General features: G+C 33.7%; 1 protein-coding gene across 1 annotated transcript in view; it reads right to left on the minus strand.

The window, feature by feature from the left end:
• LOC121390533 overlaps nucleotides 1-23,881 on the minus strand; it is a 36,752-nt gene extending 12,871 nt beyond the window's left edge. Inside the window, exon 1 of the mRNA XM_041522365.1 lies at nucleotides 23,774-23,881. Within this exon, the coding sequence (XP_041378299.1) occupies nucleotides 23,774-23,821 (48 nt within the window). The 5' untranslated portion in view covers nucleotides 23,822-23,881. The remainder of the gene's footprint in view (nucleotides 1-23,773) is intronic.
• Between the last annotated feature and the right edge of the window lie 656 nt (nucleotides 23,882-24,537).

Genomic DNA, 24,537 nt, shown 5'->3' on the forward strand with positions numbered 1-24,537 from the left:
GCAGTCACCAACCATGATTTCAGAATCTTGCAAATTTGGTACTGCATTAGGACTATTCCACTCTATACTGTCCTTTGAAAGGGTGAATGGCACGGATTTGGAATTGGTTGTTTTCATGTGATGCACACGTCGAATTTGGATTTTAAGTGTGTTCATTTTTTGTCATGTCCTTTTTTCATAACGCGAGTCACCGATGTTTACACATTCACAGTTTGAAAACTAATCATCATAATTATTTCCTTTTTTTTAATTTTATAATATACATTGATTATTTAACTAATAAAATGTAATAAAGAAAATAAGTGTTGAATGTACAAATATTAATCCTGAGCAAATCTAAAGAATTAGTATTGTAAAAATGTAACGCGAGTAACCGTGGAATTGCCCTTAAAATCCAAAAACTGTAACCTTTCAATGAAACAATAAAGTAACAACAGAATTCTGTGAATGTTTTATTTTTCAAAAAGTAAAACAAAGTATTCCATCACACAAAAATATGTGTTAAAAAAATCTACCTATATGTAGCCTGGGAAAAGTTAGCAAATATATATATGTTTAGGCTTATTAGCCAGTAATTGTCAGCAAAAACTAACTTTGTGTTAGTGAGAAGTATGTTGGCATAATTATTCACACACTGGTATTGTTCTATTAAAATAAAATGTTGGTAACTTGCTTTACATATTTTTCAGTTGCTCTCATTACAATTTTTCATATATCTGTGTTATGTTTCATGGCACTATTGTGAAAAATGTGTGGTTTCACTACCTGTATTATGTATTAGTGTAGGAAAATATCAAGTGTCGTTTGTTACAAATCAGAAATAAATGATTGAGAGAAAAAAATAGCTATTTTGGTTACTCGTGTTACATTGTGCTATGTGATCTATTTGATCTAGAATTACAAACATAAAAATAGCTATTTTGGTTACTCGTGTTACATTGTGCTAGGTGATCTATTTGATCTAGAATTACAAACATAACATATCATATTATTAGTGCATCAAGATTAACATTGACTGCAAGCTGAAGCGCAAGCACAAGTCAACGTTAATCTGGCGAAGACATTACGCTATTAGCAGTCATATGGCCGTTCCGAGCAATTGAGGTCAAAATAATGACTAGTTACCATCACGTTTTCCCACCCAAATCGTGTATTGTGATCTATTTTGAGCTTATGAAGACCAAGAAATACTTACTTTGAAACGATCTTCACTTTGAATTAAAGGAAATAAAGTTTGACACTGTGGGTTTTCTTTAAAATGCGCGGTTATTGTTATCTGCCCTTATTGGAGGCAAATAAAACTCGGAACAGTCTTATATGTGGAAAAGGATATTTCTCGTTCCATAATAAATTATAAAAAAGACCACATAAAACTAAAATTTAATTATAGTTAATAAAATAACTTAAAAGTATAAATAAATTAAAGTTAATACAATAAAATAAAATAAAATAAAATGATAAAAAATAAATTAAAGTTAATAAAATAATATAACATTTATTATGTAATAGAAATGAAATAAAAATAAAAATATAATTTAATAATTCCAATCTCTAAAAATCCCTTTATTATAAACCCTTGGATTGGTCAAATTCGTATCACATGATGATAAAAACTGGCATTCATAGGACCATGAATCTCAGTTTAGCACTATTTTTGGCTATATAGCCGGAACTACTTTATGAATTATGTCAACAAAGGAATCCCCGAGGAATTTCCTTGAGATTCTATTTTTAGACATCAAAAAGTAATCGTCTGCTGTCAAACTTCTAAACATCTAAAAATCTTCACATATAAATTATACCATACAAAATAGGTCGCTTCAGACATTTTTATTAAAGGTTAAAAGTTATTGAAATTACTTACGTTATATGTTTATAGTGAATTCAAAATCCCACAGCTAAAAATCTATTTTGCCGATCCAAAAAAAGTGTATAATTCCAATGGAATTTGGTATTTTACAAAAGCGATTTCAAAAACAAAATTCAGTCAGTTCATGCCAACCATTAGCAGTAACGCGTATTCAACGTCATTGTAGTATGACGTACACAACACATAGTTTCTAAGTTTGCGCGCCACTGCGATCCAATCTTTAAACGACTAGGGTTTTGAAACTAGGTATATCATGTACATGTACACAGGAACGAAGCTTCAATTCGAAGCTACAACAGAGAATGTTCCACTTTAAAAAAACGAAACATGAGCATGGCTCTGTCAAATCTCACGAATACTTGTGTCGCACCACTTGAAGTCACAATGCCAAAACCATCCTGTGTTGCCACTTCCACAATTACAAGGCCAGTAAACACAGAAACTCGCGACACACCTGTTTCATCCATTTCCGGAAACATTGAAACCACTTTCTCCATGTCAAATCTATCAACACATGGAATTTTCACGCACTCAAAATTTTATAACTGTAATTTCAACGTCGTAATTGGTAAATGTGGACAGTAATAAAAAAATGGCGCCCATTCACAGTTCGTAGTTAAATATTCATACACCAACCGCTTCACATATAAATTATACCATACAAAATAGGTCGCTTCAGACATTTTTATTACAGGTTAAAAGTTATTAAAATTACTTACGTTATATGTTTCTAGTGAATTCAAAATGTTTCTAGTTGGTATTGACATTTAATGCAAAAAATTATTATGAATTGTATTATAATAATAATAATAATAATAAATTCTTTATTTAGTGAGGGTAACACAGTTAGCAAAAGCTAATCTTCCCTGAGGCCCTCAGGTACAAACAATACAGAATTACAATGCATACATTTATGAACAAATAGAAAATACATATATGGCAATAAACATATGTACAAATGATATTATTTTAGAAAATATTTCTTGAGTCTATATTTAAAAACAGCAGTATTTGGCGATGATCGGATAGCTTTAGGCAATTTATTCCAAAGTACTGGTCCAGAGTAACTGAAAGCATGTTTAAATAAAGACATTTTAGGTTTTGGAATTAATAGATTTCTATCCTCTACATTTCGAAGGTTGTAGGGATTGTTTTCTCCAACATATATTAATAAGTTTGAAAGATAGTTTGGGGCTTCATTGTATAGATATTTATAAATTTGTAAACATTTGTGATAGTGTTTCCATTGTCATCCATTTTAACTGTTTAAATAGTGGGGCAGATGGAGTAATAGGATCTACATCTAATATCATCCTTGCAGCTCTCTTTTGCAGTTTTAGTAAACGTTCTAATCCATCCTGATTACAGCTTCCCCAAATTACACAGCAGTAATCGATGAGTGGTAAAATATACCCATTGTAGAAAAGTTTTCTTGCATCTAAATTTAAATACCTAATGATTTTTGATAACAGATACAGACGTTTAGAGATCAGGGAACACACGTTTAACCTGATTTGTCCATTTTAAATTATTATCAACTTTAATTCCTAAAAGTTTTTCGCATTCAGTGTGTTGCAAACATTCTGAATTTATTATAAGAGAAATATCATTTTGGATTGTAACTTTTTGTCTTGTTCCTATAGTCATATATTTGGTCTTTTTTGTGTTTATGAACATTTTATTATAGGAACACCATTTTTCTACACTATTCAGATCTTGCTGTAGTTTATCTTGAATTTGAGTAACAGTTTTGATTGTAACATTGTCATTCTCTCATTCGGCTATTGACGGAAAAAGCCGAACCACCATAGGGATTCCGCTAATGTTGAGTATGAATTTCGTGTTAATAAAATAGTAAATAGTTGGAAAATAGAGTTCACTTTTTATTTTAAAGAGCTTTACATTAATGACATGGTTATGTGTTTGGAATTATAAGAATTGAACGTGAATTTTTTTGAGTTTCATGCTAGTACGAAACGCAAAACCACTTTAAACACTGTATGAATGGCGTAGCAACTTTGCGATCTCGCAGTGCAATGCTAAAAGACTTACAAGAGGATGCTTTGTTGTCTAGCAGAGCCTAAGAGAGCTTTGTGAATTAGGCCCCATATCTCTATAGAAGACAGATCTCGCAGTGCAGTGCTAAAAGACTTACAAAGAGGATGCTTTGTTGTCTAGCAGAGCCTAAGAGAGCTTTGTGAATTAGGCCCCATATCTCTATAGAAGACAGATCTCGCAGTGCAATGCTAAAAGACTTACAAAGAGGATGCTTTGTTGTCTAGCAGAGCCTAATAGACCTTTGTGAATTAGGCCCCATATCTCTGTGCCAGTCACTTGAATTGGTATGCTATTAACAATTGTGTATACCATATTGACTGCAGAACCAGTGTTCCGCCAACAAAGCACGGGTGAACTGTGATATTTCATTACCTCGAAGTAAGCACCAAATATAAGCAAATGTTCAATTCACGGAGGCCTGGCAAGTTTATTGTTAATTACAAGGTAAATGCTTTTAAATTGTTAATGATTTTTTTAAATTTGCTTACAAATGACCGATAAGCAGACGACAAAAAAATTGATGATGACTGGGTTAACTCCATGATATAAAATAAATCTCACAGAATTTAAAGCATAACGGAATCATGGTCATTGACGATATATGCTCTTCAAAAAAAGTAGGGGAACTCTAATAAGAATTTACAGTTACCAAAATTGTAAGGTATATTAGCTGTGGAGAATGGTTATATAATAGTGAAAATTCAATTAATTGGGCAAACATTACAAACACCAAATATCTTGAAGGACAATTGGGTTCAATTCACGGAGGCCTGGCAAGTTTATTGTTAATTACAAGGTAAATGCTTTTAAATTGTTAATGATTTTTTTTAATTTGCTTACAAATGAACGATAAGCAGACGACAAAAAATTTTATGATGCCTGGGTTAACTCCATGATATAAAATAAATCTCACAGAATTTAAAGCATAACGGAATCATGGTCATTGACGATATATGCTCTTCAAAAAAAGTAGGGGAACTCTAATAAGAATTTACAGTTACCAAAATTGTAAGGTATATTAGCTGTGGAGAATGGTTATATAATAGTGAAAATTCAATTAATTGGGCAAACATTACAAACACCAAATATCTTGAAGGACAATTGGGTTCAATTCACGGAGGCCTGGCAAGTTTATTGTTAATTACAAGGTAAATGCTTTTAAATTGTTAATGATTTTTTTAAATTTGCTTACAAATGAACGATAAGCAGACGACAAAAAAATTGATGATGACTGGGTTAACTCCATGATATAAAATAAATCTCACAGAATTTAAAGCATAACGGAATCATGGTCATTGACGATATATGCTCTTCAAAAAAAGTAGGGGAACTCTAATAAGAATTTACAGTTACCAAAATTGTAAGGTATATTAGCTGTGGAGAATGGTTATATAATAGTGAAAATTCAATTAATTGGGCAAACATTACAAACACCAAATATCTTGAAGGACAATTGGGTTCAATTCACGGAGGCCTGGCAAGTTTATTGTTAATTACAAGGTAAATGCTTTTAAATTGTTAATGATTTTTTTAAATTTGCTTACAAATGAACGATAAGCAGACGACAAAAAAATTGATGATGACTGGGTTAACTCCATGATATAAAATAAATCTCACAGAATTTAAAGCATAACGGAATCATGGTCATTGACGATATATGCTCTTCAAAAAAAGTAGGGGAACTCTAATAAGAATTTACAGTTACCAAAATTGTAAGGTATATTAGCTGTGGAGAATGGTTATATAATAGTGAAAATTCAATTAATTGGGCAAACATTACAAACACCAAATATCTTGAAGGACAATTGGGGTCAGAAGTGAAATTTGAAAGTTGACGTTCTCTATCAGTAAATCGCAATTTTGGTGTGTTGATAAACAAACCTGAACGTTCTTTACTAGGATGTCTCAGGGTTGAAAATTAGCAGTCCCCCGGTCGCCCATGACGACCTTTATTGGCTAAGGACGACTAAGAATTTTACAAAGGTAGTCCGTTGGGCGACCATCGATTTTAGTGTCTGGCGAGTATGGTACTAGTTAAAAAAGAAACACAATGATACTGAATCGAATTTGACAAAAGACACCATGTCTATGTTGGCGCAAACTATAGATCTGGCAGCAGAAGACCTAGAACATGTTCTATATTTTGACAGCGCCAACATAATGAATAAAGATAAAATTCATATAAAAACATTAATTTATTAAGTTTTAAACCCATACTGTCTCAAATAACATTTTATTGGGGATAACAGTGCAGTGTAAATTAAAACAAAAATTCTTTACAAATTACCATCAAACTGCATAGGTTAACTCTTTTTTGTGATACAAATTTTAAGGCAATTGATGGAACATCCAAAGTAATCTGAATGACGCAACCGTAATACATGATCAGGGTCGTATCTTTGCACAAAGCAGAGTCCAATGGGCATTTGGCAAAACAGTTGATTATTCCATGGATCTCTATCTAGAACAGCCACTCCCGAGGAAATCATTTGCTGGGAATTTCACCCTACTTGTATCACCACAAAGTTTATTCCATCCCTCTTGCATCGCCACAAAGAGGACTGCCACTCCCAGACTAGTTTACTAAAGCACGCACTTTTTATATCAATTTTTACTTTATTCATTATGAAGTTAAATGTCAATTCATCCGTTTTCTTTGACGCAAACGGTTATTATTCAACAAAAAACACTATAGTTTTAATTTTACCTGTGCAGTTAATTCCAATGTGATAACTGTGTGATAATTGGAGGGCTTGTTGAATTTGAGAAGGGCCAGTAAGATTTTTCTTCAACTGGCCCTGCTGGCGACCTTGGTTTTCATGTTAATTTTCAACCCTGATGTCTGTTGTCAAAACATATAACATTAATATTTCAGGTTCCCCTACTTTTTTGAAGAGTATATATATATTACCATCGACGTCCCAAACTGTCTTCACCTAACGACAAAAACACAAATACGATATTTACAGAAATACTGTTCTACATTTTTCAGCTACGATACGTAAAACAAAATAGATTGCAATCAATTAACGTAAAAAATCAACAATGTGGATGTAAAACAAATCCATTCTAGTAAACAAACGTTTCTAACTGCGTTCAGGCGCATGCGTTTGCAAAAAGTATCATAATGGGCATGTGTGGTTCGTCATTTTTAACGCCACTATATGAAAAAATATCTGTTTCTTAACTATGCACAGTTGACGAACACTTAGTTTAATATTATTTTAAAAGGAAACATTCAATTTGTCAAGCCTTCTGGTCTGGTCCGCGTTTTACCAACACACATCGCTAACATTTGATGACTATATACTGATAGGCATTACGCTTATACCAAATAAACGTGAAATATCATTTTTTAATGAATTGATTCATAATTAACACAATTTACAGTGTTCTATGCCCGGCTTTATAACTTACTCTTCTTTGGCTAGTGGACAAAAACATTTTACTCGCCAAGCTTAAAATGTTACTAGCCACACTACTCTTTTTGTATCATTTATGCATGTGTTGTAACCATCTGAACATTATACATGACTTATGCTGCTGGATTAAATAAATAGTTTGAAACAATGAAATTGTTTAGTTTTCACTCAATCATGAATTTGAAATGAGGACCATTTCAGAATTGATCACGAGGGAGGTGGGAGGGACTGTAATTATAATTTTATGCCTCATATGACTGCTATTTTGTGCCTCACATGACTGCTATTTTATGCCTCATATGACTGCTATTTTTTCCCCTACATATCCTACCGTATAGTGCATTGTGTCAGTATTATCGTCATGCTGAAGCCACGGAAACTGAAAGTCAAGTTTAATTAAATATTCTACGGTTTTTGGCTGGCTCTGTTTCGGTTTCAGCTGCAGATTTCTCAGATTGGCCTTCATTTGACTTTTCAGTACTTGTTTCACCCGTCTCGTCTTCTTGATTAGCGTTTAAAATTTAAGATTTTCGTTTTCCTAAAGAATTGTAATATTTTAACATTTTGCCACTTTGAAAGGTTTTGCCATGTTTCTACATGCTGGACGGAAACAACGTATACATCTACACAACAAGAAAAACAAACACACCGCTAACTGGGGCTGCATTCAATTTGAACGAGTGTAGCAACATGCATAATGGTTTAGCAGATAAAACGCATCACTTGTGTCCGTTCAATAATTACATAGTGGAAACTTTGGCAGGTTTTTTGTTACCCTGCTCCACGTAACATTTTGTAACGTTAAGACCACCATCCCTTCTAAAATTATGTAACACCCTCGTCACCCCTCCACTTTTCACTGCCAGTTACGCATTTTAACCAACATTATTCGGTTTGAATTTTTTTCTTTTTAATTTATTTTAAATAAATAACGGATTCAAAAAAATCATCAAATAAAAATATGGCCATGTATGGCTGCCGGTATTTAGTTTATGCTTTTAAAAAAAATCATATTGTTGCCGGCAAGTAAATCTTGACAAACAACCACTCCCCCATAACGTTTGTAACGCATCGCATGGTGCATCAAAGAGCATTATGTAATTGTTGAAAGGCTCATTTATAATGCATTGTTTAATAATCAGTCTCCATTTTGCACATTTGATTACAATGTGTATAGTTTGAACAGTGAGTGAGCAACCCTTTCTTGATTCTGTACTCGTGTTCTTCAATCAAATGCAACCACCACTAATGTACCATAGTGAATCGGTTATGTATAGTACAATACAGTATTCGGAACTTCTTTAGTCGGCCGATTGCATACATGATCCAGAAATCCATATCAATTGAGATATTCCAAATGGTTGTGTGCATTAAAATAATACACCAATTGAAATATCTGGATTGTTTTCGCGATGAGTTCCAAACAGTACCAAAAATTAATATGGAATTCACAGTGTTCAATCGGACAACTTTGTAAATAACAAAGTGTTCCGACTGCACAATGATGTCAACAAATTGCATTGGTTTTCACCGTTAGGACTCTGAACGCACATGGCAAATAATTTAATACTTAGACGTTACGGTTTTTGGAGTCAGTCACCAGATGGTGATGATAATAAATTTAATCGGTCGCCACGCCAACATTTTGGTCGCATTGGCGACCATTTTGGTCGCAACGTAGAACACTGATTTATACACTCAAAATTATTTTAAATTGGCACTAAAATGTTGCATACCTTTTGCAGATGGAATATAATAATTGAAAACCAATTCTAACATCAGGGGTCTTAAAAATTGTAAATATTAAATAGAGCTGGGCGGTATTGAAATTTGAGGTTCAGTATCGATATCATTTATGGGGTGATTTACCTCGGTATCGGTATCATTTATGGGGTGATTTACCTCGGTATCGGTACGGTATTGACACAATACCGATATTGAGCGCTATTTTTGGTATACTCGGCTTTAAATGTACACCTGTGTTAAGGCTCACCTGCTAATTTCATCGAAATACAATTAAATTCCATACACAAGGCTCTCGTCTTGATTTATACCAACTCATTTTGCATCAGATATATTATTAGTGCTTTCCGGGAAATATTTTTCAATACCAAAATTTCGGTATTTTGAAATTTGCTCCGTACGGTAAATCGGTATTGACATAATATTGATACCGAACGGTATATACAGTATACTGCCCAGCAATAATATTAAATTATGCTTTGGCCTTGTTAATCTGGCACGTGTGAGGTCATGTGACACGCAGCGAATGTTAATTCATCTTTCTCCATTTTAAGTAAATTTCTACGAGTCATGTGAATCCGATATCGGTAATTTTAAGGAATAAACAAAAACGACTTAGTAAAATTAATGGTTTTAGTGGTTTGTAAAGTTTTGTATTTAGATAATTACAGTGCTGTCCACTACAAATTGTTTTATTATCTGTAGTAAATAAACATTTTAAAATGGTGCATAAATATAGGCCCCCCCTTGTATCCAAAACAATTTGCATGTCCGGTGATTCGGCGCAGTAGATGTGGATCATTGACCCTGCTATTTATAGACCGCCCATGACCTCATTTTGTAGCCCATAAACGCTACACTATTGTCCCAGGATTATTTTAGTACTTTTTTGTTTTGTCTTGTTAAAAATATTACCATGAAAATGAACGATCACACATGACCCATCTCATGATCAGTTTCGGAATAGTTTTCTTGAGTGGCACCATATTGCAGATGCATACATGTTCATTGTCATGCATGACTAAGATGCCTACATGGAATTTTTGTGTCTCGGGTGGACTGTGCACACATGTGGATCTTATTTGCTTTTATTATTTGTCAATTAAGGTGTAAAACTTTTGTTTTGTCTGCATTTGTCAGTTTAAATAAAAATAACCAAAAACTTTTTAAATTATACCGTTTACTACAATTTTAAAAATGCAGGAAAGGTGTTATTAGACTGGTTTTAACATTCTTAATATCAATAAGGCTGACCTACTTCGCGTTTATATACACAAAAACAGGTGAACTATTTATTTTGAAATTATGATATAATTATTGATAATTCTAAAAAAATTAATTTAATTGCACCCTAAACAATAAATATGTTGATACTTGATTACTCATTGAAAAAGGAATTGAACTTTAATTCGTTAAAAAACCCGACAACATGACAACTTCCTTTAGAAGCATACTTGAGCAAAATACCAAGTGTGCCGAATCACTGGACGTGTTGATACACCTGACACGGTTGTACTTTTCTTAACTTTATTGTTTACGAAAATGTTCCTGAACCGTTCTACAGAAGCGTATTAGTGCCACCAAACGCAATAAAATAATTCTATTTGCCTACATATAATGTTGGAAAAATCAACAACCTTTAAAGGGACATTCCTGACTTTGCTGCAGTGTTTAAGATGTTATCGACTAACAGACTTTTTAACAATTGTAATCGTCACAGAAAAGATTAGTTTTATGTATTTTATGTTAGAGGGGGTTTATATAATAAATGCCCAATATTTTGTCATATCTGGTAGAGCATGAGCATACTGGGTAAATTGTGAAAACGTTGTCATAACTTTTTATGAGCAGTATATTGAGTTTCTTCAGTGGGAAATTAAGCTGCAGGTAAAAAGCATGCAAGCTGTGGGAAAGGTAAATGTCACCTGTCTGTTCATCAGTGCATTTGCCAAAGAAAAAAGAAAGAAATGTTTTATTTAACGACGCACTCAACACATTTTATTTACGGTTATATGGCGTCAGACATATGGTTAAGGACCACACAGATTTTGAGAGGAAACCCGCTGTCGCCATTACATGGGCTACTCTTCCGATTGGCAGCAAGGGATCTTTTATTTGCACTTCCCACAGGCAGGATAGCACAAACCAAGGCCTTTGTTGAACCAGTTATGGATCACTGGTCGGTGCAAGTGGTTTACACCTACCCATTGAGCCTTGCGGAGCACTCACTCAGGGTTTGGAGTCGGTATCTGGATTAAAAATCCCATGCCTCGACTGGGATCCGAACCCAGTACCTACCAGCCTGTAGACCGATGGCCTGCCACGACGCCACCGAGGCCGGTCATTTGCCAAGGTTTCCAGCAGGCAAGTTGACTGGGAAATGGCTCTTAGGAGGTATGTGGTTTAGTCTTTTGGACAGATAGTTTGACTATATTTTTCCCCAAGACTCAAATACAGGGCAATTTAGTTAATTGTAATTTGTTTGTGGTGATTATTAATAGGGTTGTTTATTTGTTTGTATTTAGATATACATGCAAGTGGTGTTGTATATTAGTGCATAATCAGGTGCTATAACTTAGGTAGTTTTACTTTGTTATAGGATACTTGGGTGTGTGTATAGTGTATGTTTTCAGTTGTGTAACTGACCATATTAGAGAGTTAAGCGTAATTTGTGTTGTGCGCCAGGAGTAAATATGGTACAAAACAAGGGGTTACGGTTAATTTGGTTTATTGTGTTACAATAGTTTGTACACATTTTTGTTTCAGCCTTTTGGGTTTGAGCGTGAGCCAGAACCACGAGAAGTATGTAATCTACGAGGGCTATGATAGCTATGTGAGCTATGATAGCTATGTGAGCTATAACTGGGTGTGAGGGATGACACAGATGTGACCAGCGGGACTCTAGGAGAACCATCTGCAAGAGATGTCTACAGACTAGTGTGGTGGCGGACTGTTGTTAGGATGTCTGCAGTGAATTTCAGATGAGTTTATACTGATACAAATTGAACTGGTTCAAAATGATTATTTGACTAAGGCTCGAACATTGACTAGAAGCGAGTTGGCTCAGACTGGCTTACCATGGATACCAGAATACAGTTTTTTGGGGGGTTTAATTTAAGGTTGGGGTAGTGATGTGTTTGGAGTGATATTGTCATTTTGTATATAAATTTGTTGAAATGTTTTGTTGTTGGACTTGTTTCTTGGACAATATGTCTTACTGATAGTCAAATCTCTCGTCCATCTGTGACAGTAATTACATATCAAATATATTTTTCTGCATAAAATATTAGTGGCTGTATATTAAACGTGTTTATGATAGTACTAATATTTGTACTAGGATAAATTTCATTTTATTTCCAAAAACAATTTTTTTTCGGACGTACGAAATTATTTGAAGACAAAATCCAGTTTGGGCTTCTTACTAATATTAAAGGAATGCTAAAGCAAGGCTTTTGGACTGGTGTGCATATTCAACGATACATAATGCACATTATTGCTTAATATCAACAAGTATAATCGTATAGTTAATTAATAAAACGGTTAAATGTGACGGCTATTATATATAACGGGCGCAGCCATTTTGTACCATCCCAGTGAATACGCCCTCTGGCGAGCTGGTGGTTACGTAATACCTAACGTGTCACTTCAGGAATTAGTCTTCGAACTGAAGAAACAAAGCATACCTGATTTTTGCGGATGCATCGCAATGTTCTGTAATAATCTTCATCCCAGTAACACAGCAACGTGTATATGTGGTTTATTTTTCAATACAAAATAAACCACCATTGTCAGTGTTGAAATAACTGTATTATATTTTGTATATATATTAACCCACGTACTGAAATAATAGTCGGAGTGTTTTCTTGGTTAATTGGTCTTTTTTTTTCTTTTTCGTGGCCTGTACCTGTGGTTCTTGATTGGCAGGTGTATATTTAGACGGTCCCTAGACACACAAAAAAGACGTGCCTCTTTTATTAAGATCACAGGGTAATGTGTGATAACCTCAAATCGTAATGGACTTTACCAGCTTTATTACTGTAAGTAATTCTGTAAAACCCTCGATTAAGTAGACTTTCCCATCTAAAATCACAAAACTGACCAATTACGTCGTCCCAAAGAAAAGTATCACTTGGGTATTGTGAGTGGTAATTTTTGCTCCAACGTAGCCTACCAATAGGCTTAATAATATGCATTTTTTCTTTGGATTTTAAAAGAGAAAAAATATAACTCCATTTCGTTATATTGATGCACATTGAAATATATTTAGTTAAATAGTTTATCATACTATCAAGTCATTTATGTTGTTTTACAAGTCAGGTTGATGTTTACACTGTGCATAATGGAAAAGTTCGACCTGAGCTGAAGTCACTTCGCCCCAAACTATACCACCAGACATAACAAAAACAAAACAAAATGGCTGCCCCCAGTTAGTAGTAATAATCATGTTTTTTTATTAATTCTAAAATTATATGTTTTTCATTTGTTAAAGTGTCAGTATATGTTGGTGGTCCGGGTATGCATCTTTCCAACACATACGGCTCTTGTTGGAGTTTAGTCTACCTTTAAGACAACCAGAAACACATTGAATATACAGACACTGATATTCTAAACCAGAAAATATATTTAATATGTAAGTTTAATCGTAGAAATATTTTATTAGTCGGAAACATCTTACAATGCAGCAAACTCAGGAATGTCCCTTTAATATATTAATTAACAAACCAAGTTTTAGATAAAAATATCAAACGGTGTTTAAATAATACACGTTACATTAATATAATAATTAGCAAACTAAGTTTATATTAAATAGTACACCATTAGAATACATTAATTAACAAACTAAGTTTAGATAGAAATATCATACTATTGTAACAGGGCCACGTACCTTTAATATATTAATTAACAAACTAAGTTTAGATTACAATATCACAATATTATAACAGGGCCATGTACCTTTAATATATTAATATTGTTAATTAATACATTAAAGGTACGTGTCCTACTTCAATACTGTGTGATATTTATATCTAAACTTTGTTAATTAATATATTAAATGTACGTGGTCCCATTACAATACTGTGTGATATTTCTATCTAAACTTTGTTAATATATTAAAGGTACATTGTCCTACTACAATACAAATATTAAAGGCATGTGGTCCTATGACAATACTATGTTAATTAATATATTAAAGGTACAGGGTCCTACTGCAATACTGTGTGATATTTCTATCTAAACTTAGTTTGCTAATTAATATATTAAAGGTACAGGCTCCTACTACATTACTGTGTGATATTTCTATCTAAACTTTGTTAATTAATATATTAAAGGTACGAGGTCCTACTACAATACTGTGTGATATTTCTATGTAAACTTTGTTAATTAATATATTAAAGGTACGAGGTCCTACTACAATACTATGTATTATTATATGAATATATTAATTAACAAAGTTGAGATAGAAATACCACACAGTATTGCAGTAGGATCCCGTACCTTTAATATATTAATTAACAAGCTAATTTTAGATAGAAATATCACACAGTATTGTAATAGGACAACGTCCCTTTAATATATTAATTAACAAAGTTTAGATTGAAATATCACACAGTATTGAAGTAGGATACGTACCTTTAATGCAGAGTTCGACAAATCCGCTAGCCCGACGCCCGTGGCTAGTGGTTTTTAAGTTCGGGCTAGTGAGAAATGTAAAACCACTAGCTCGTTATCGCTCGATCGTGGTTTTTTTCTTTTCTTCTTTTTCTCTCGGCTGAAATTTCATTTAATATATTTGATTGTGACATTTGTCATTGAATAATATCAACAACGCTATCAGTATATAATAATAATCTACTTGAGCTAAGTCTGCAAACTGCAGTAACATGCTATCTCTACATCGTCACAGTTACAGCATGAATTGTTTACTTTTCCCTTTGAAGTTTCTGGTACAGGAAATAAGTCTAATGACATGGTGTTTTGATTGGTTGGACAAGTCACGTGGTAGTTAATCTCGCACATATGTTTTAAGCTAAGAACTTGGAAATCACCAATCACGACAACAGGTTAATCTCAATCAAGTAAACCCCAGCCATGCTTTGAATTTCAGTATTTGTTTTATTTACCTATTGTTTTCTAATTTAACACTTCGCTGACATGTGGTTATTGGCAATTAGGAAAACAACCGCATATGCAATGACTCTGTTTGGCCTATTAGGTGTAGCAGTTTGAATAATACGTCACAGCTGCGGATACAAAATAATACCTTTTTTGTTCATCATTTAACAACGGATTAGATGTTGCCGTTATATTCTTTTGATATCGGTCTGACACAGGATAATGCCCTGTATTTGAGCAATTGGCATCACCGTTCCTGGTGACATAAATAGTAGGCCCTAAATATATAACCAACTACCAAATACACTGAACTATCTGTTACCGTGTGTCACACTGTCATTTAAATTTAATTCGTTTGATAGTGGGTTTAGATACCAACCATGAGTTTGCTTAATTATTTTTCCCTGGGGGGAGGGCAAAAGCGAAAACGGGACAATGACGATGGATCACACTTGACAAAAGACCAAACATATGACACAACAAAAAACTGAAAGTTACAACATGATTTAAGAGTTTGTATTATTCTCGTAAATGTGTAATGTTACAAAAATTATATAAAAATCCAGTTATAATTTATCAGGAATTTGGGCTAGTGCTTTATCTTGGTGGGCTAGTGGTTTTGACAAACCCACTAGCCCTGTGGCTAGTGACTTTTCAAAATATTTGTCATACTCTGTTTAATGTATTAATTAACAGAGTTTAGATTGAAATATTACAGAGTTTTGTAATAGGACAACGTCCCTTTAATATATTAATTAACAAAGTTTAGATTGAAATATCACACAGTATTGAAGTAGGAAGTAGGACACGTACCTTTAATGTATTAATTAACAGAGTTTAGATAGAAATATTACACAGTATTGTAATAGGACAACGTCCCTTTAATATATTAATTAACAAAGTTTAGATATAAATATCACACAGTATTGAAGTAGGACACATACCTTTTAATGTATTAATTAACAATATTAATATATTAACGGTACATACCCCTGTTACAATATTGTGATATTTTAATCTAAACTTAGTTTGTTAATTGATATTTTAAAGGTATGTGTCCCTGTTACAATAGTGTGATATTTCTATCTATTGTTATTCAATATATTAAAAGTTGTTGATTTTTCCAAGATTAATATAGAATATATATAACAAGTGAACTTCCCAAACGTATCTGACCGAACGAAAGTGAGGTCAGATACGTTTGGGAAGTTCACTTGTTTCGTAAAAATGATATCTAGCGAAAACGAGTGTGGTATTTTTTATTACCCTCCTTTAAATCACGAAAAATAAATAAATCAATCAATCAATTTTGTATTCAAGACCGGATGTTGATTTGCATAACTAGCCGGTGCACGACTACGTACTGCCGCATTGAGAAATAGTTTGTTGTACTTCCGCTACTTCTCAGTGACGTTTTCAGGGGAATGGTGTAGACGTACTTCCCGATGGAGGTACATGCATAAATATATGTTTATTTTCATATTGGGTGAAAAATGGGTAAAACTAATGCATAATTCAATATTTTAACAAAACGCCCCCAAGAAACAAATGTTCCCGTTACGCCACTGGTTATGCTAATAATGATGAATTCACAAATCACAACTGACAATAACAATTTGTTGACCAAAAATCCAAAGAATAAGAGAATAAGTGTTTTTGCAGTTAAAAACGTGTAGCTTTGTACACAATAAATATAGCATATCTTACCGTAATTTCACTTGAAATCCATATTTCATAAAATGTACAATTTTTTAATTACAGAATTTTCTTCAAACACATTCAGGTGCTTCAGTAATGTTAAAAAAAAAACCAAAAAACAAACAAAATCAATAGAAATTTTGCATTGGATTTTTTCCAGCATTCTTAAAACGGAAACGTCATGTACCCAATTTTTGGTTATTGTAAGGAGGTGCAAAGTGACGTCATTGGAATTCTGACGTCATTCAAATTCAAAATTAGCTATATTATTACAATGCTTCGTCATTAAAATAAAAACTGGTCTACTAACCTTGACCCCTGTTAAATTTCTACAACAAGCAAACAATGCTGTTTACAGGTCGGTATATTTAAATTTTTCATAATTCTACAAACAATATTAAGTTTAAGTTTTAAAAAATAAAAAAGTACCTTTTGTCAAATATATCATATGAAAAAAATTAACGTTGGATACGTTTCATTTATCATGTATGAAGCCAAAACAAGGGTCCAAAAAGTGACTGTCGTCGACCGTAATAATGATGAATTCACAAATCACAACTGACAATAACAATTTGTAGACCAAAAATGTACATAATAAATAAAATATGTTTAATTATTGTTCTGTTCATTATTTTATTTTTATTTTTTATTTAAAAATATTTCTCGCACGGTCTAGTTTACATAAACTTTTAATGAATGACATTGCTGAATTGGTGAATGACATTTGTAGTAAAAGTTGTGGGATGTTACTGACCTTGACATTAATTATGAATGAAAAAAAAAGTCCCGTTATGCTAATAAGGTCGCTGTCCAACCAATCGAAATTGACTGTTCCCTGTTGACAAATCAAAATACAGTTTGTAATACGCACCTGGTGGTGCGTACGAAATTTGTACGACACCGCTATATCTTCACCAGGAGGGTAATAAAAGTTGATCTTTCCAAGATTAAACTTGATTTTTCCATGATTAAACTTCATTTTACCAACTGTGAAGATAAACCTCATAAATGAACGACATGCCGATGACAACAAATTGGTTGTTGATTGCGCGAACCGTGCACGAGAAAACAAAGTGAACGGAATTGGAAGCAGAACGCAGTTAGCAGGGGTGCACAAATCAGTTGTCCGCACGCCCGGGACAACCAAAATATGTTGCAGGCAACCATTCTTTGTCAAACAGTTGCCCCGGCGGACAACCAAGAAAATCATAAAACAAGTAAAATGAAAAACAAAACTTCCCGACACTCGGACAGTCACAGGCAATTCAAAAGTATTGAAACTGATAACTTGACTGACAGGCAATATAAATATCCACCCTAACGCTGTCATCCACTCAGCGTCCACCGTGCATGATTTTGACGAGTTCAATGCAGACAGATACGTTTCAGAATGGTGGCTATTAGCAAAGGGCACAAGACATGTGAAAGGCCACAAACTACACCAACAAGCATCCAGTTCTGAGCTAAAAATTTGGCTAAGCCATTTTCTATCTTCCGATGTGAACAATCGGCTACATAATCTATCCGACACCTAACATATAATAATAATACCAAATATTAACAGGGATCTCGCGACTGGTAACGAGAAGTGGTGTCATCAAGAATTCAGCATAACAATGTTTGCTTATTTTAATAATCAGAGTTATTAATTTTAACGGCAACTTGCACGTGTCAAAATATATTGTTGCAGACACTGAACAATATGACTACACGCAAGTAAATCTTGATGTAAATTTGTGAGAAAAAGCGCTACCACAAAATAGTTGTTCGCATTAATGAATACTTAATTGCTGTTTCGTTTGTTTATTTCTGTTGTCTTTGTTAATTTCGCACTCATGCATTTCACGATCGCGGGAAAGGAACATGCAGTATTTACTCTCGAGTGCCAAATAAACGTACACCTACGTTTATTAAATTTGTGAAAAAAATTTGGTGTCTACGCTTATTCAGCAGCCTACATTTAATTACATCTTTTAAAAATGTAACCTCCTATGCTAATTCGGCACCCAACGCTTATTACAATTCTTAATTTAGCAAATGGTACCGATTTTCCGCGATCACGGAATCGCGGAATTTACAATTTTCCGAGTTGTCAAATAAAATGCCAACTTTTGTGGTCAAATAATACATTTATTTATTTATTTATTAATATACATACATTGTTTGGAAGGACTTTCCTTTGGCACTGTCACTAACCCTAACCCCAACCATAACTATTTATGATAAGTATTAAAATTTTATAATGTTCTTTATACATGACAGTGCCAAAAGAAAGTCCTACCCATTGTTTTTCTGCTTAGTTGATCATTTGAACCATTAAGGCACAACAAAGTATGTTACTCTACGACAAAATGTAAACACGTTTACGAACATTGTTGGCCGCCATTTTGTTTTTATCGCTCGGCTCGGTTCGGTTTTATTCGGTTGGGTAAATTCCAAGGATGCGTTCGATTGAGTGCTCGCCTGTAAATCGATGCAACAGTCTTGCAAGCAAATTAATCAATTACACTTCAACACTTCATCTTTTCACCAAACATTGAAGACGGGAGTACCGAATTCTTAAAGGTAAATATGACTTTTTAAGCTATGTATACTAGAGTAGATAAAGTACAGTTCCTTTAGGATAAGGGGAACTGGCCCAAACTTTATCAACATTCTTTCCTCTTTTTATACATATATATTTTTTTACATTACAAATTCCACTCAACCTTTTTATTTTCACTTGCAAATAGAGTATTAGAAATTAGCGATAAAAATTAGGCAGAGTTACACCCCCTAACTGCGTTCCAGTTCCGGCGCGTTCCGCTAACAGCTGGCATGGCCGATGACCACAGTTGTTTGTGAATCTTCAGCTGAGATTTATGCATGCCAGCCCCTGGCATCATAAGTGTCCCCACCTATGCTTTAAAAATAAAGAATGTTACAGGTAAAAATTAAGTTGATGAAATTACGTCTTGTTAACCATGTGTTAAATATAGGAGATGAATCTAGCGAGCTGTCATCCACCCTCATTGTTTTGGTTTTTAAGCCTGGAACTTTTGGATTTTTTTTCAAAGCTGCAATCTCGTCTCACATTAATTATCATAATTTCATTTAAACGTACAAACACACTTACAGTTTTAACTAATTGTGTGTGACAATAACACAGTTGTAACAGTTAGATAATAGAAACATATGTTTATAGTGATCACATTTTTTCATACTATGGAATTTACTACAAGTTATTTATTTCTGAGCCGCTTGTTTTCTAAATTAAATAACAAAACTTGAATAGTATATTTTTGTTATTTCCAAAACACTTATTTTTATTTTTACATGAAACCAAATTCTGTTTTTATTACAAGTCAATTTTTACAATTTAGCTAAATTTCCAGACCCTATGCTAATTCCGCACTCTATTCTTATTGGTTTTAAAAAAAAATTCCACACCCTATGCTAATTCCGCACCCTACTTTTAATTGATTTTAGACACATTTCCAGACCCTATGCTTATTCAGCCCCTATGTTTATTAGGCACTCGAGAGTATACAAATTGCGGTTAAATGTACAATGAATACAATTAGTTTACAATAATCATATTTGTTAGATAAAATATTATATAAATTTGTTGACTGTGAGGTGACATCTCAAAAGTTAGCTAGATTTTAAAAAGACGGTAAAATTTGAATTCATTATCTTTTTAATCAAAACCTTTTGACGTAAATGGATAGTTGTCATAACGTGAAGTCAGCATTCTTAGGCTACGTATTTTACAAGCTGATATCAACAACAAGCATTTAACACTATGCGGGAATCAACAAAATGGCGCAAATTACGAAACTGTTGGGGTGTGGAATAGATGGGTTCTTTTAAAATACAATTAAAAGCAGTTCAAACCAAAATAAAGATTGCTATTTTACAGAAATAATGAGCACTGAGAAGAGTATTGGCTCTCAGATTTTTATTAATGCCATAGGCCTTAGAATTTTGGGTGTGTTTGCAGAGGGCATTGGCTTCCAACTCTGCATATCTCCCCTCACCCACTGAAAAATCAAAGTAATATATTAACTGCCCCTACCCCCATTGCTGTCTTTGATTTTGATCGGGATAATTTTTTTATTCAGATGTATTCCAGTTTGTACATAATTAGCTGAAAAAGATACAAGTTTCATATTCATATATAAATACTCTATACAGTACTACACAAAACAATTTTGGCTAAAACATTTTCATTATGGCAAATTTGCCAAATAAAAATCCCATTTGGCAATTTTTTTGGCAACAGGTATTTTCAATCTTGGATGAGCCCTGAGTTCATCAAGTATTATGACTGTGACAGCCCAAGCGAGATCGAACCACCTCTGTGGATCCATTCAGCTGATTGGGTTGTTTCTCGTTCCAACCAGTGCACAACAACCGGACAAAGGCTGTGGTATGTGCCTTCCTGTCTGTGGGAAAGTGCATATAAAAGATCCCTTGCAGCATTAGGAAAAATGTAGCGGGTTTCCTCTGATGACTACGAGTCAGAATTACTAAATGTTTGACATCCAATAGCCGATGATTAATTAATCAGTGTGCTCCAGTGGTGTCGTTAAACAAAACAAACTTTTTTTCAGCCTAAGCAAAGATGAGCTGTAGATAAATAATGTTAAAAAAGAAATAAAACTAAACTGATAAGTAATGATAATAATAAAAACATTTTAAATTTCAGTTTCATTTTAAAGACGGTTCAAAATTATATTCGTAAAACTTTTTATTAGAGACCGCACCGGAAGACTGATAGCACCACTCACATCCGTTACACCATTGCCGAATGCAAGGTTTGAAAAACACATGTTAGTTAACGTCTATAAAACATTTATTGTTTAATATTGGAAGAATACCAGTACTTGTAACAGGTATAAAATACATTGATAAAACTTTATAACAAATATAGAACTCGTGTTACTTGCCACTTTACGTTTTATTCAGTGGCAAAGTGAAAAAGTAGCGATATTGCATTTAATTATTGAAAAATAGTGGTGTTGTCGTTATTGCAAGTATTTATTTTTGTGAGGTAATTATATTTAATTTATTACTCTTGCAGTACATGACAAAATTTAGATGTTTTGATTTATTGTATAACTGTGATCGCCCGTTAACAACATCTTCCTGTTTGTCTGTTTACTACAATTCAAGATGGCGGATATTTGTTTACATTTTCAATGATTTGTTATTATGAATACATTTATTGTGGCCCTGACACATCTGTTGTTAGGGAATCACATAAAAATAATCCCTATAACCACATCTTTATAATTAACGGATGTAGGACAAAATGTCACTGGAAAAAATATCAAGTCAAAATATCAACTATTAAAATGGAAGGAAGGAAGGAAATGTTTTATTTAACGATGCACTCAACACATTTTATTGACGGTTATATGGTGTCAGACATTTGGTTAAGAACCACACAGATATTGTGAGAGGAAACCCGCTGTCGCCACTTCATGGGCTATTCTTTTTCGATTAGCATCAAGGGATCTTTTATATGCACCATCCCACCGACATGATAGTACACACCACAGCCTTTGTTACACCAGTTGTGGAGCACTGGCTGTAATCAATTAAAGTGGTACCCAGGTAAAAATGTCAACTTTGACATTATACTTAATGTGTAAAAAACCCTTTAAAATCCTAACCATGTATTCTCTGACTTTTCGTTTCACCAATTAAACCACTGTTTGCACACCTCTGACAGCACTAAATGTGTATATAATTGTCTCAATAACAAAGCATGGGTGATGTAATTTTGTTTTTTAATGCCACTAACTTATTTTTTAAAAATCAAAGACAGGCTGGCTAATAAGCCATACAAACAACAATGAAGAATTCTGCAATTATTCCAAATTTTGTATTTATGAAGAAACTCAATTTGCCAAAACCTAACATACATCTGTTATCTCTCTTGCTCTGTCCTTCTTTTCCTCTTTCACTGTCTCTCTGTCTCTCTTCTCTGTTCTCTCTATCTCTCATATAACACACACACACAAGTTGACATTTTGACAGAGATACAACATTAATGGTACACATTTTGTCCTCTTACATATTGACCATTGACCTGTATATCACTTTTTCCATGGCCGACTGATGCTCTTTACTCTGTACAATTGAATGCTGTGATAATGCGGGTAACGAATGAGGAGTTACATGTAGCACATGACGATGATGGTAATGTTAATTTGTAATGCACAAATGAATTTTATTACATTCCACATGTCGTATGATATATGCTTATGCAACAAAAATGGCCGTTTTCTTATGTTGAACCCTTTTTGGGGGTGGATGGGCATTATAATGACCAATTAGTCGATTATACTAATGGTACTGAAGGTGTTTTATTTGAAAATAATGAATACATTCCTACAATTTTGAGTGTGCCAAACTATTTGGGTTTTTATTTTTTTTTGCAAAACGGAGTTACCTACCCTGATTACAAATTATTTTTTTTGGGGGTCAGGGCTAATTGAATTTTTTTTTTTTTTTTTTTTTTTTTAAATTCTTTTAAAGGTATTTCTTCAGTATAGCAAACAATCAATATCATTCTTGTCATATTTAAAAAGTGTCCGCGGTCCCTATTTTTAAGAAATATGTGGGCAACCAAGAGATGATGTTGTTTTGTTGGGCAACCAAACTTCAGCTACTGGTTGCCCACCGGGCAACTATCACAATTTCACATTTGTGCACCCCTGTAGTTAGGGATGTTGAGGATACTATTTGGCAATTTCATGATTTTGGGCTACGCAATGGCTCTCGTGTTAACATCGAGTTCTGCTGTGGTCAACCTGGCAACAAATGATGAACTGCTGGATAACAAAGCTATATAATTTTACGATAAAGATGAACAAACCTGTCCAAACATACAAAACAAGTTGCAATCAGATTCAGCGTACATCATGATCACGTAAAAAACCCCACACTATTCTAGATATTTCTATTTCACGACATCACATGATTATTCTCAGGTAGTTAATTTCTACCTTTTTACTGTACCCACACAGGTATTGCAGCAGACAAGAAAACAGTCTTCAGCCTCATGAATCAGCCTCAAGCGTTTTTGAGATTTTCTTGTGTTGTGTAACATGACATTGCGACTTATGCATTATATTATGTAACTATACTGTATAATGTTCCATTTTTATTGTTTTATTGGTATATATTTGTGTTTTATCAAATAAAAATGTAGGTCCCCTGGGCTATATACCATATCGTATAAAACAAATTACTGTTAAAAAAATTAATGTTATATTTATTGTGTACACAACCAAAAAAAAAAGAGTGCGAAAAGTTACTGTCGTCGACCTTAGTATTGGCCGATAGTCTTTGTGGCCCCGCATGCCCCCTTGCCCCCCCCCCCCCCCCCCCCCCCCCCACCCCCCCCCCCCCCCCCCCCCCCCCCCAAACTCCAGACCCTCTGACTAATAATGATACAGTAAGGAGTCTAATGTTTTGTTATAAGATCTAATGAACTCAACACTGACCAACTAAATGCTACTCTAAGAATACACAATATTTATTGATTTCTTTACGAATTTATATTCAAAGATGACATCAAATCTGGCTACGTAAATGATCTGTATATCATGTACTTACACATAAGTCACTAAACCAGAG

Source organism: Gigantopelta aegis, chromosome 15 (assembly GCF_016097555.1).
Source record: "Gigantopelta aegis isolate Gae_Host chromosome 15, Gae_host_genome, whole genome shotgun sequence".
Taxonomy (NCBI): Eukaryota; Metazoa; Mollusca; class Gastropoda; order Neomphalida; family Peltospiridae; genus Gigantopelta; species Gigantopelta aegis.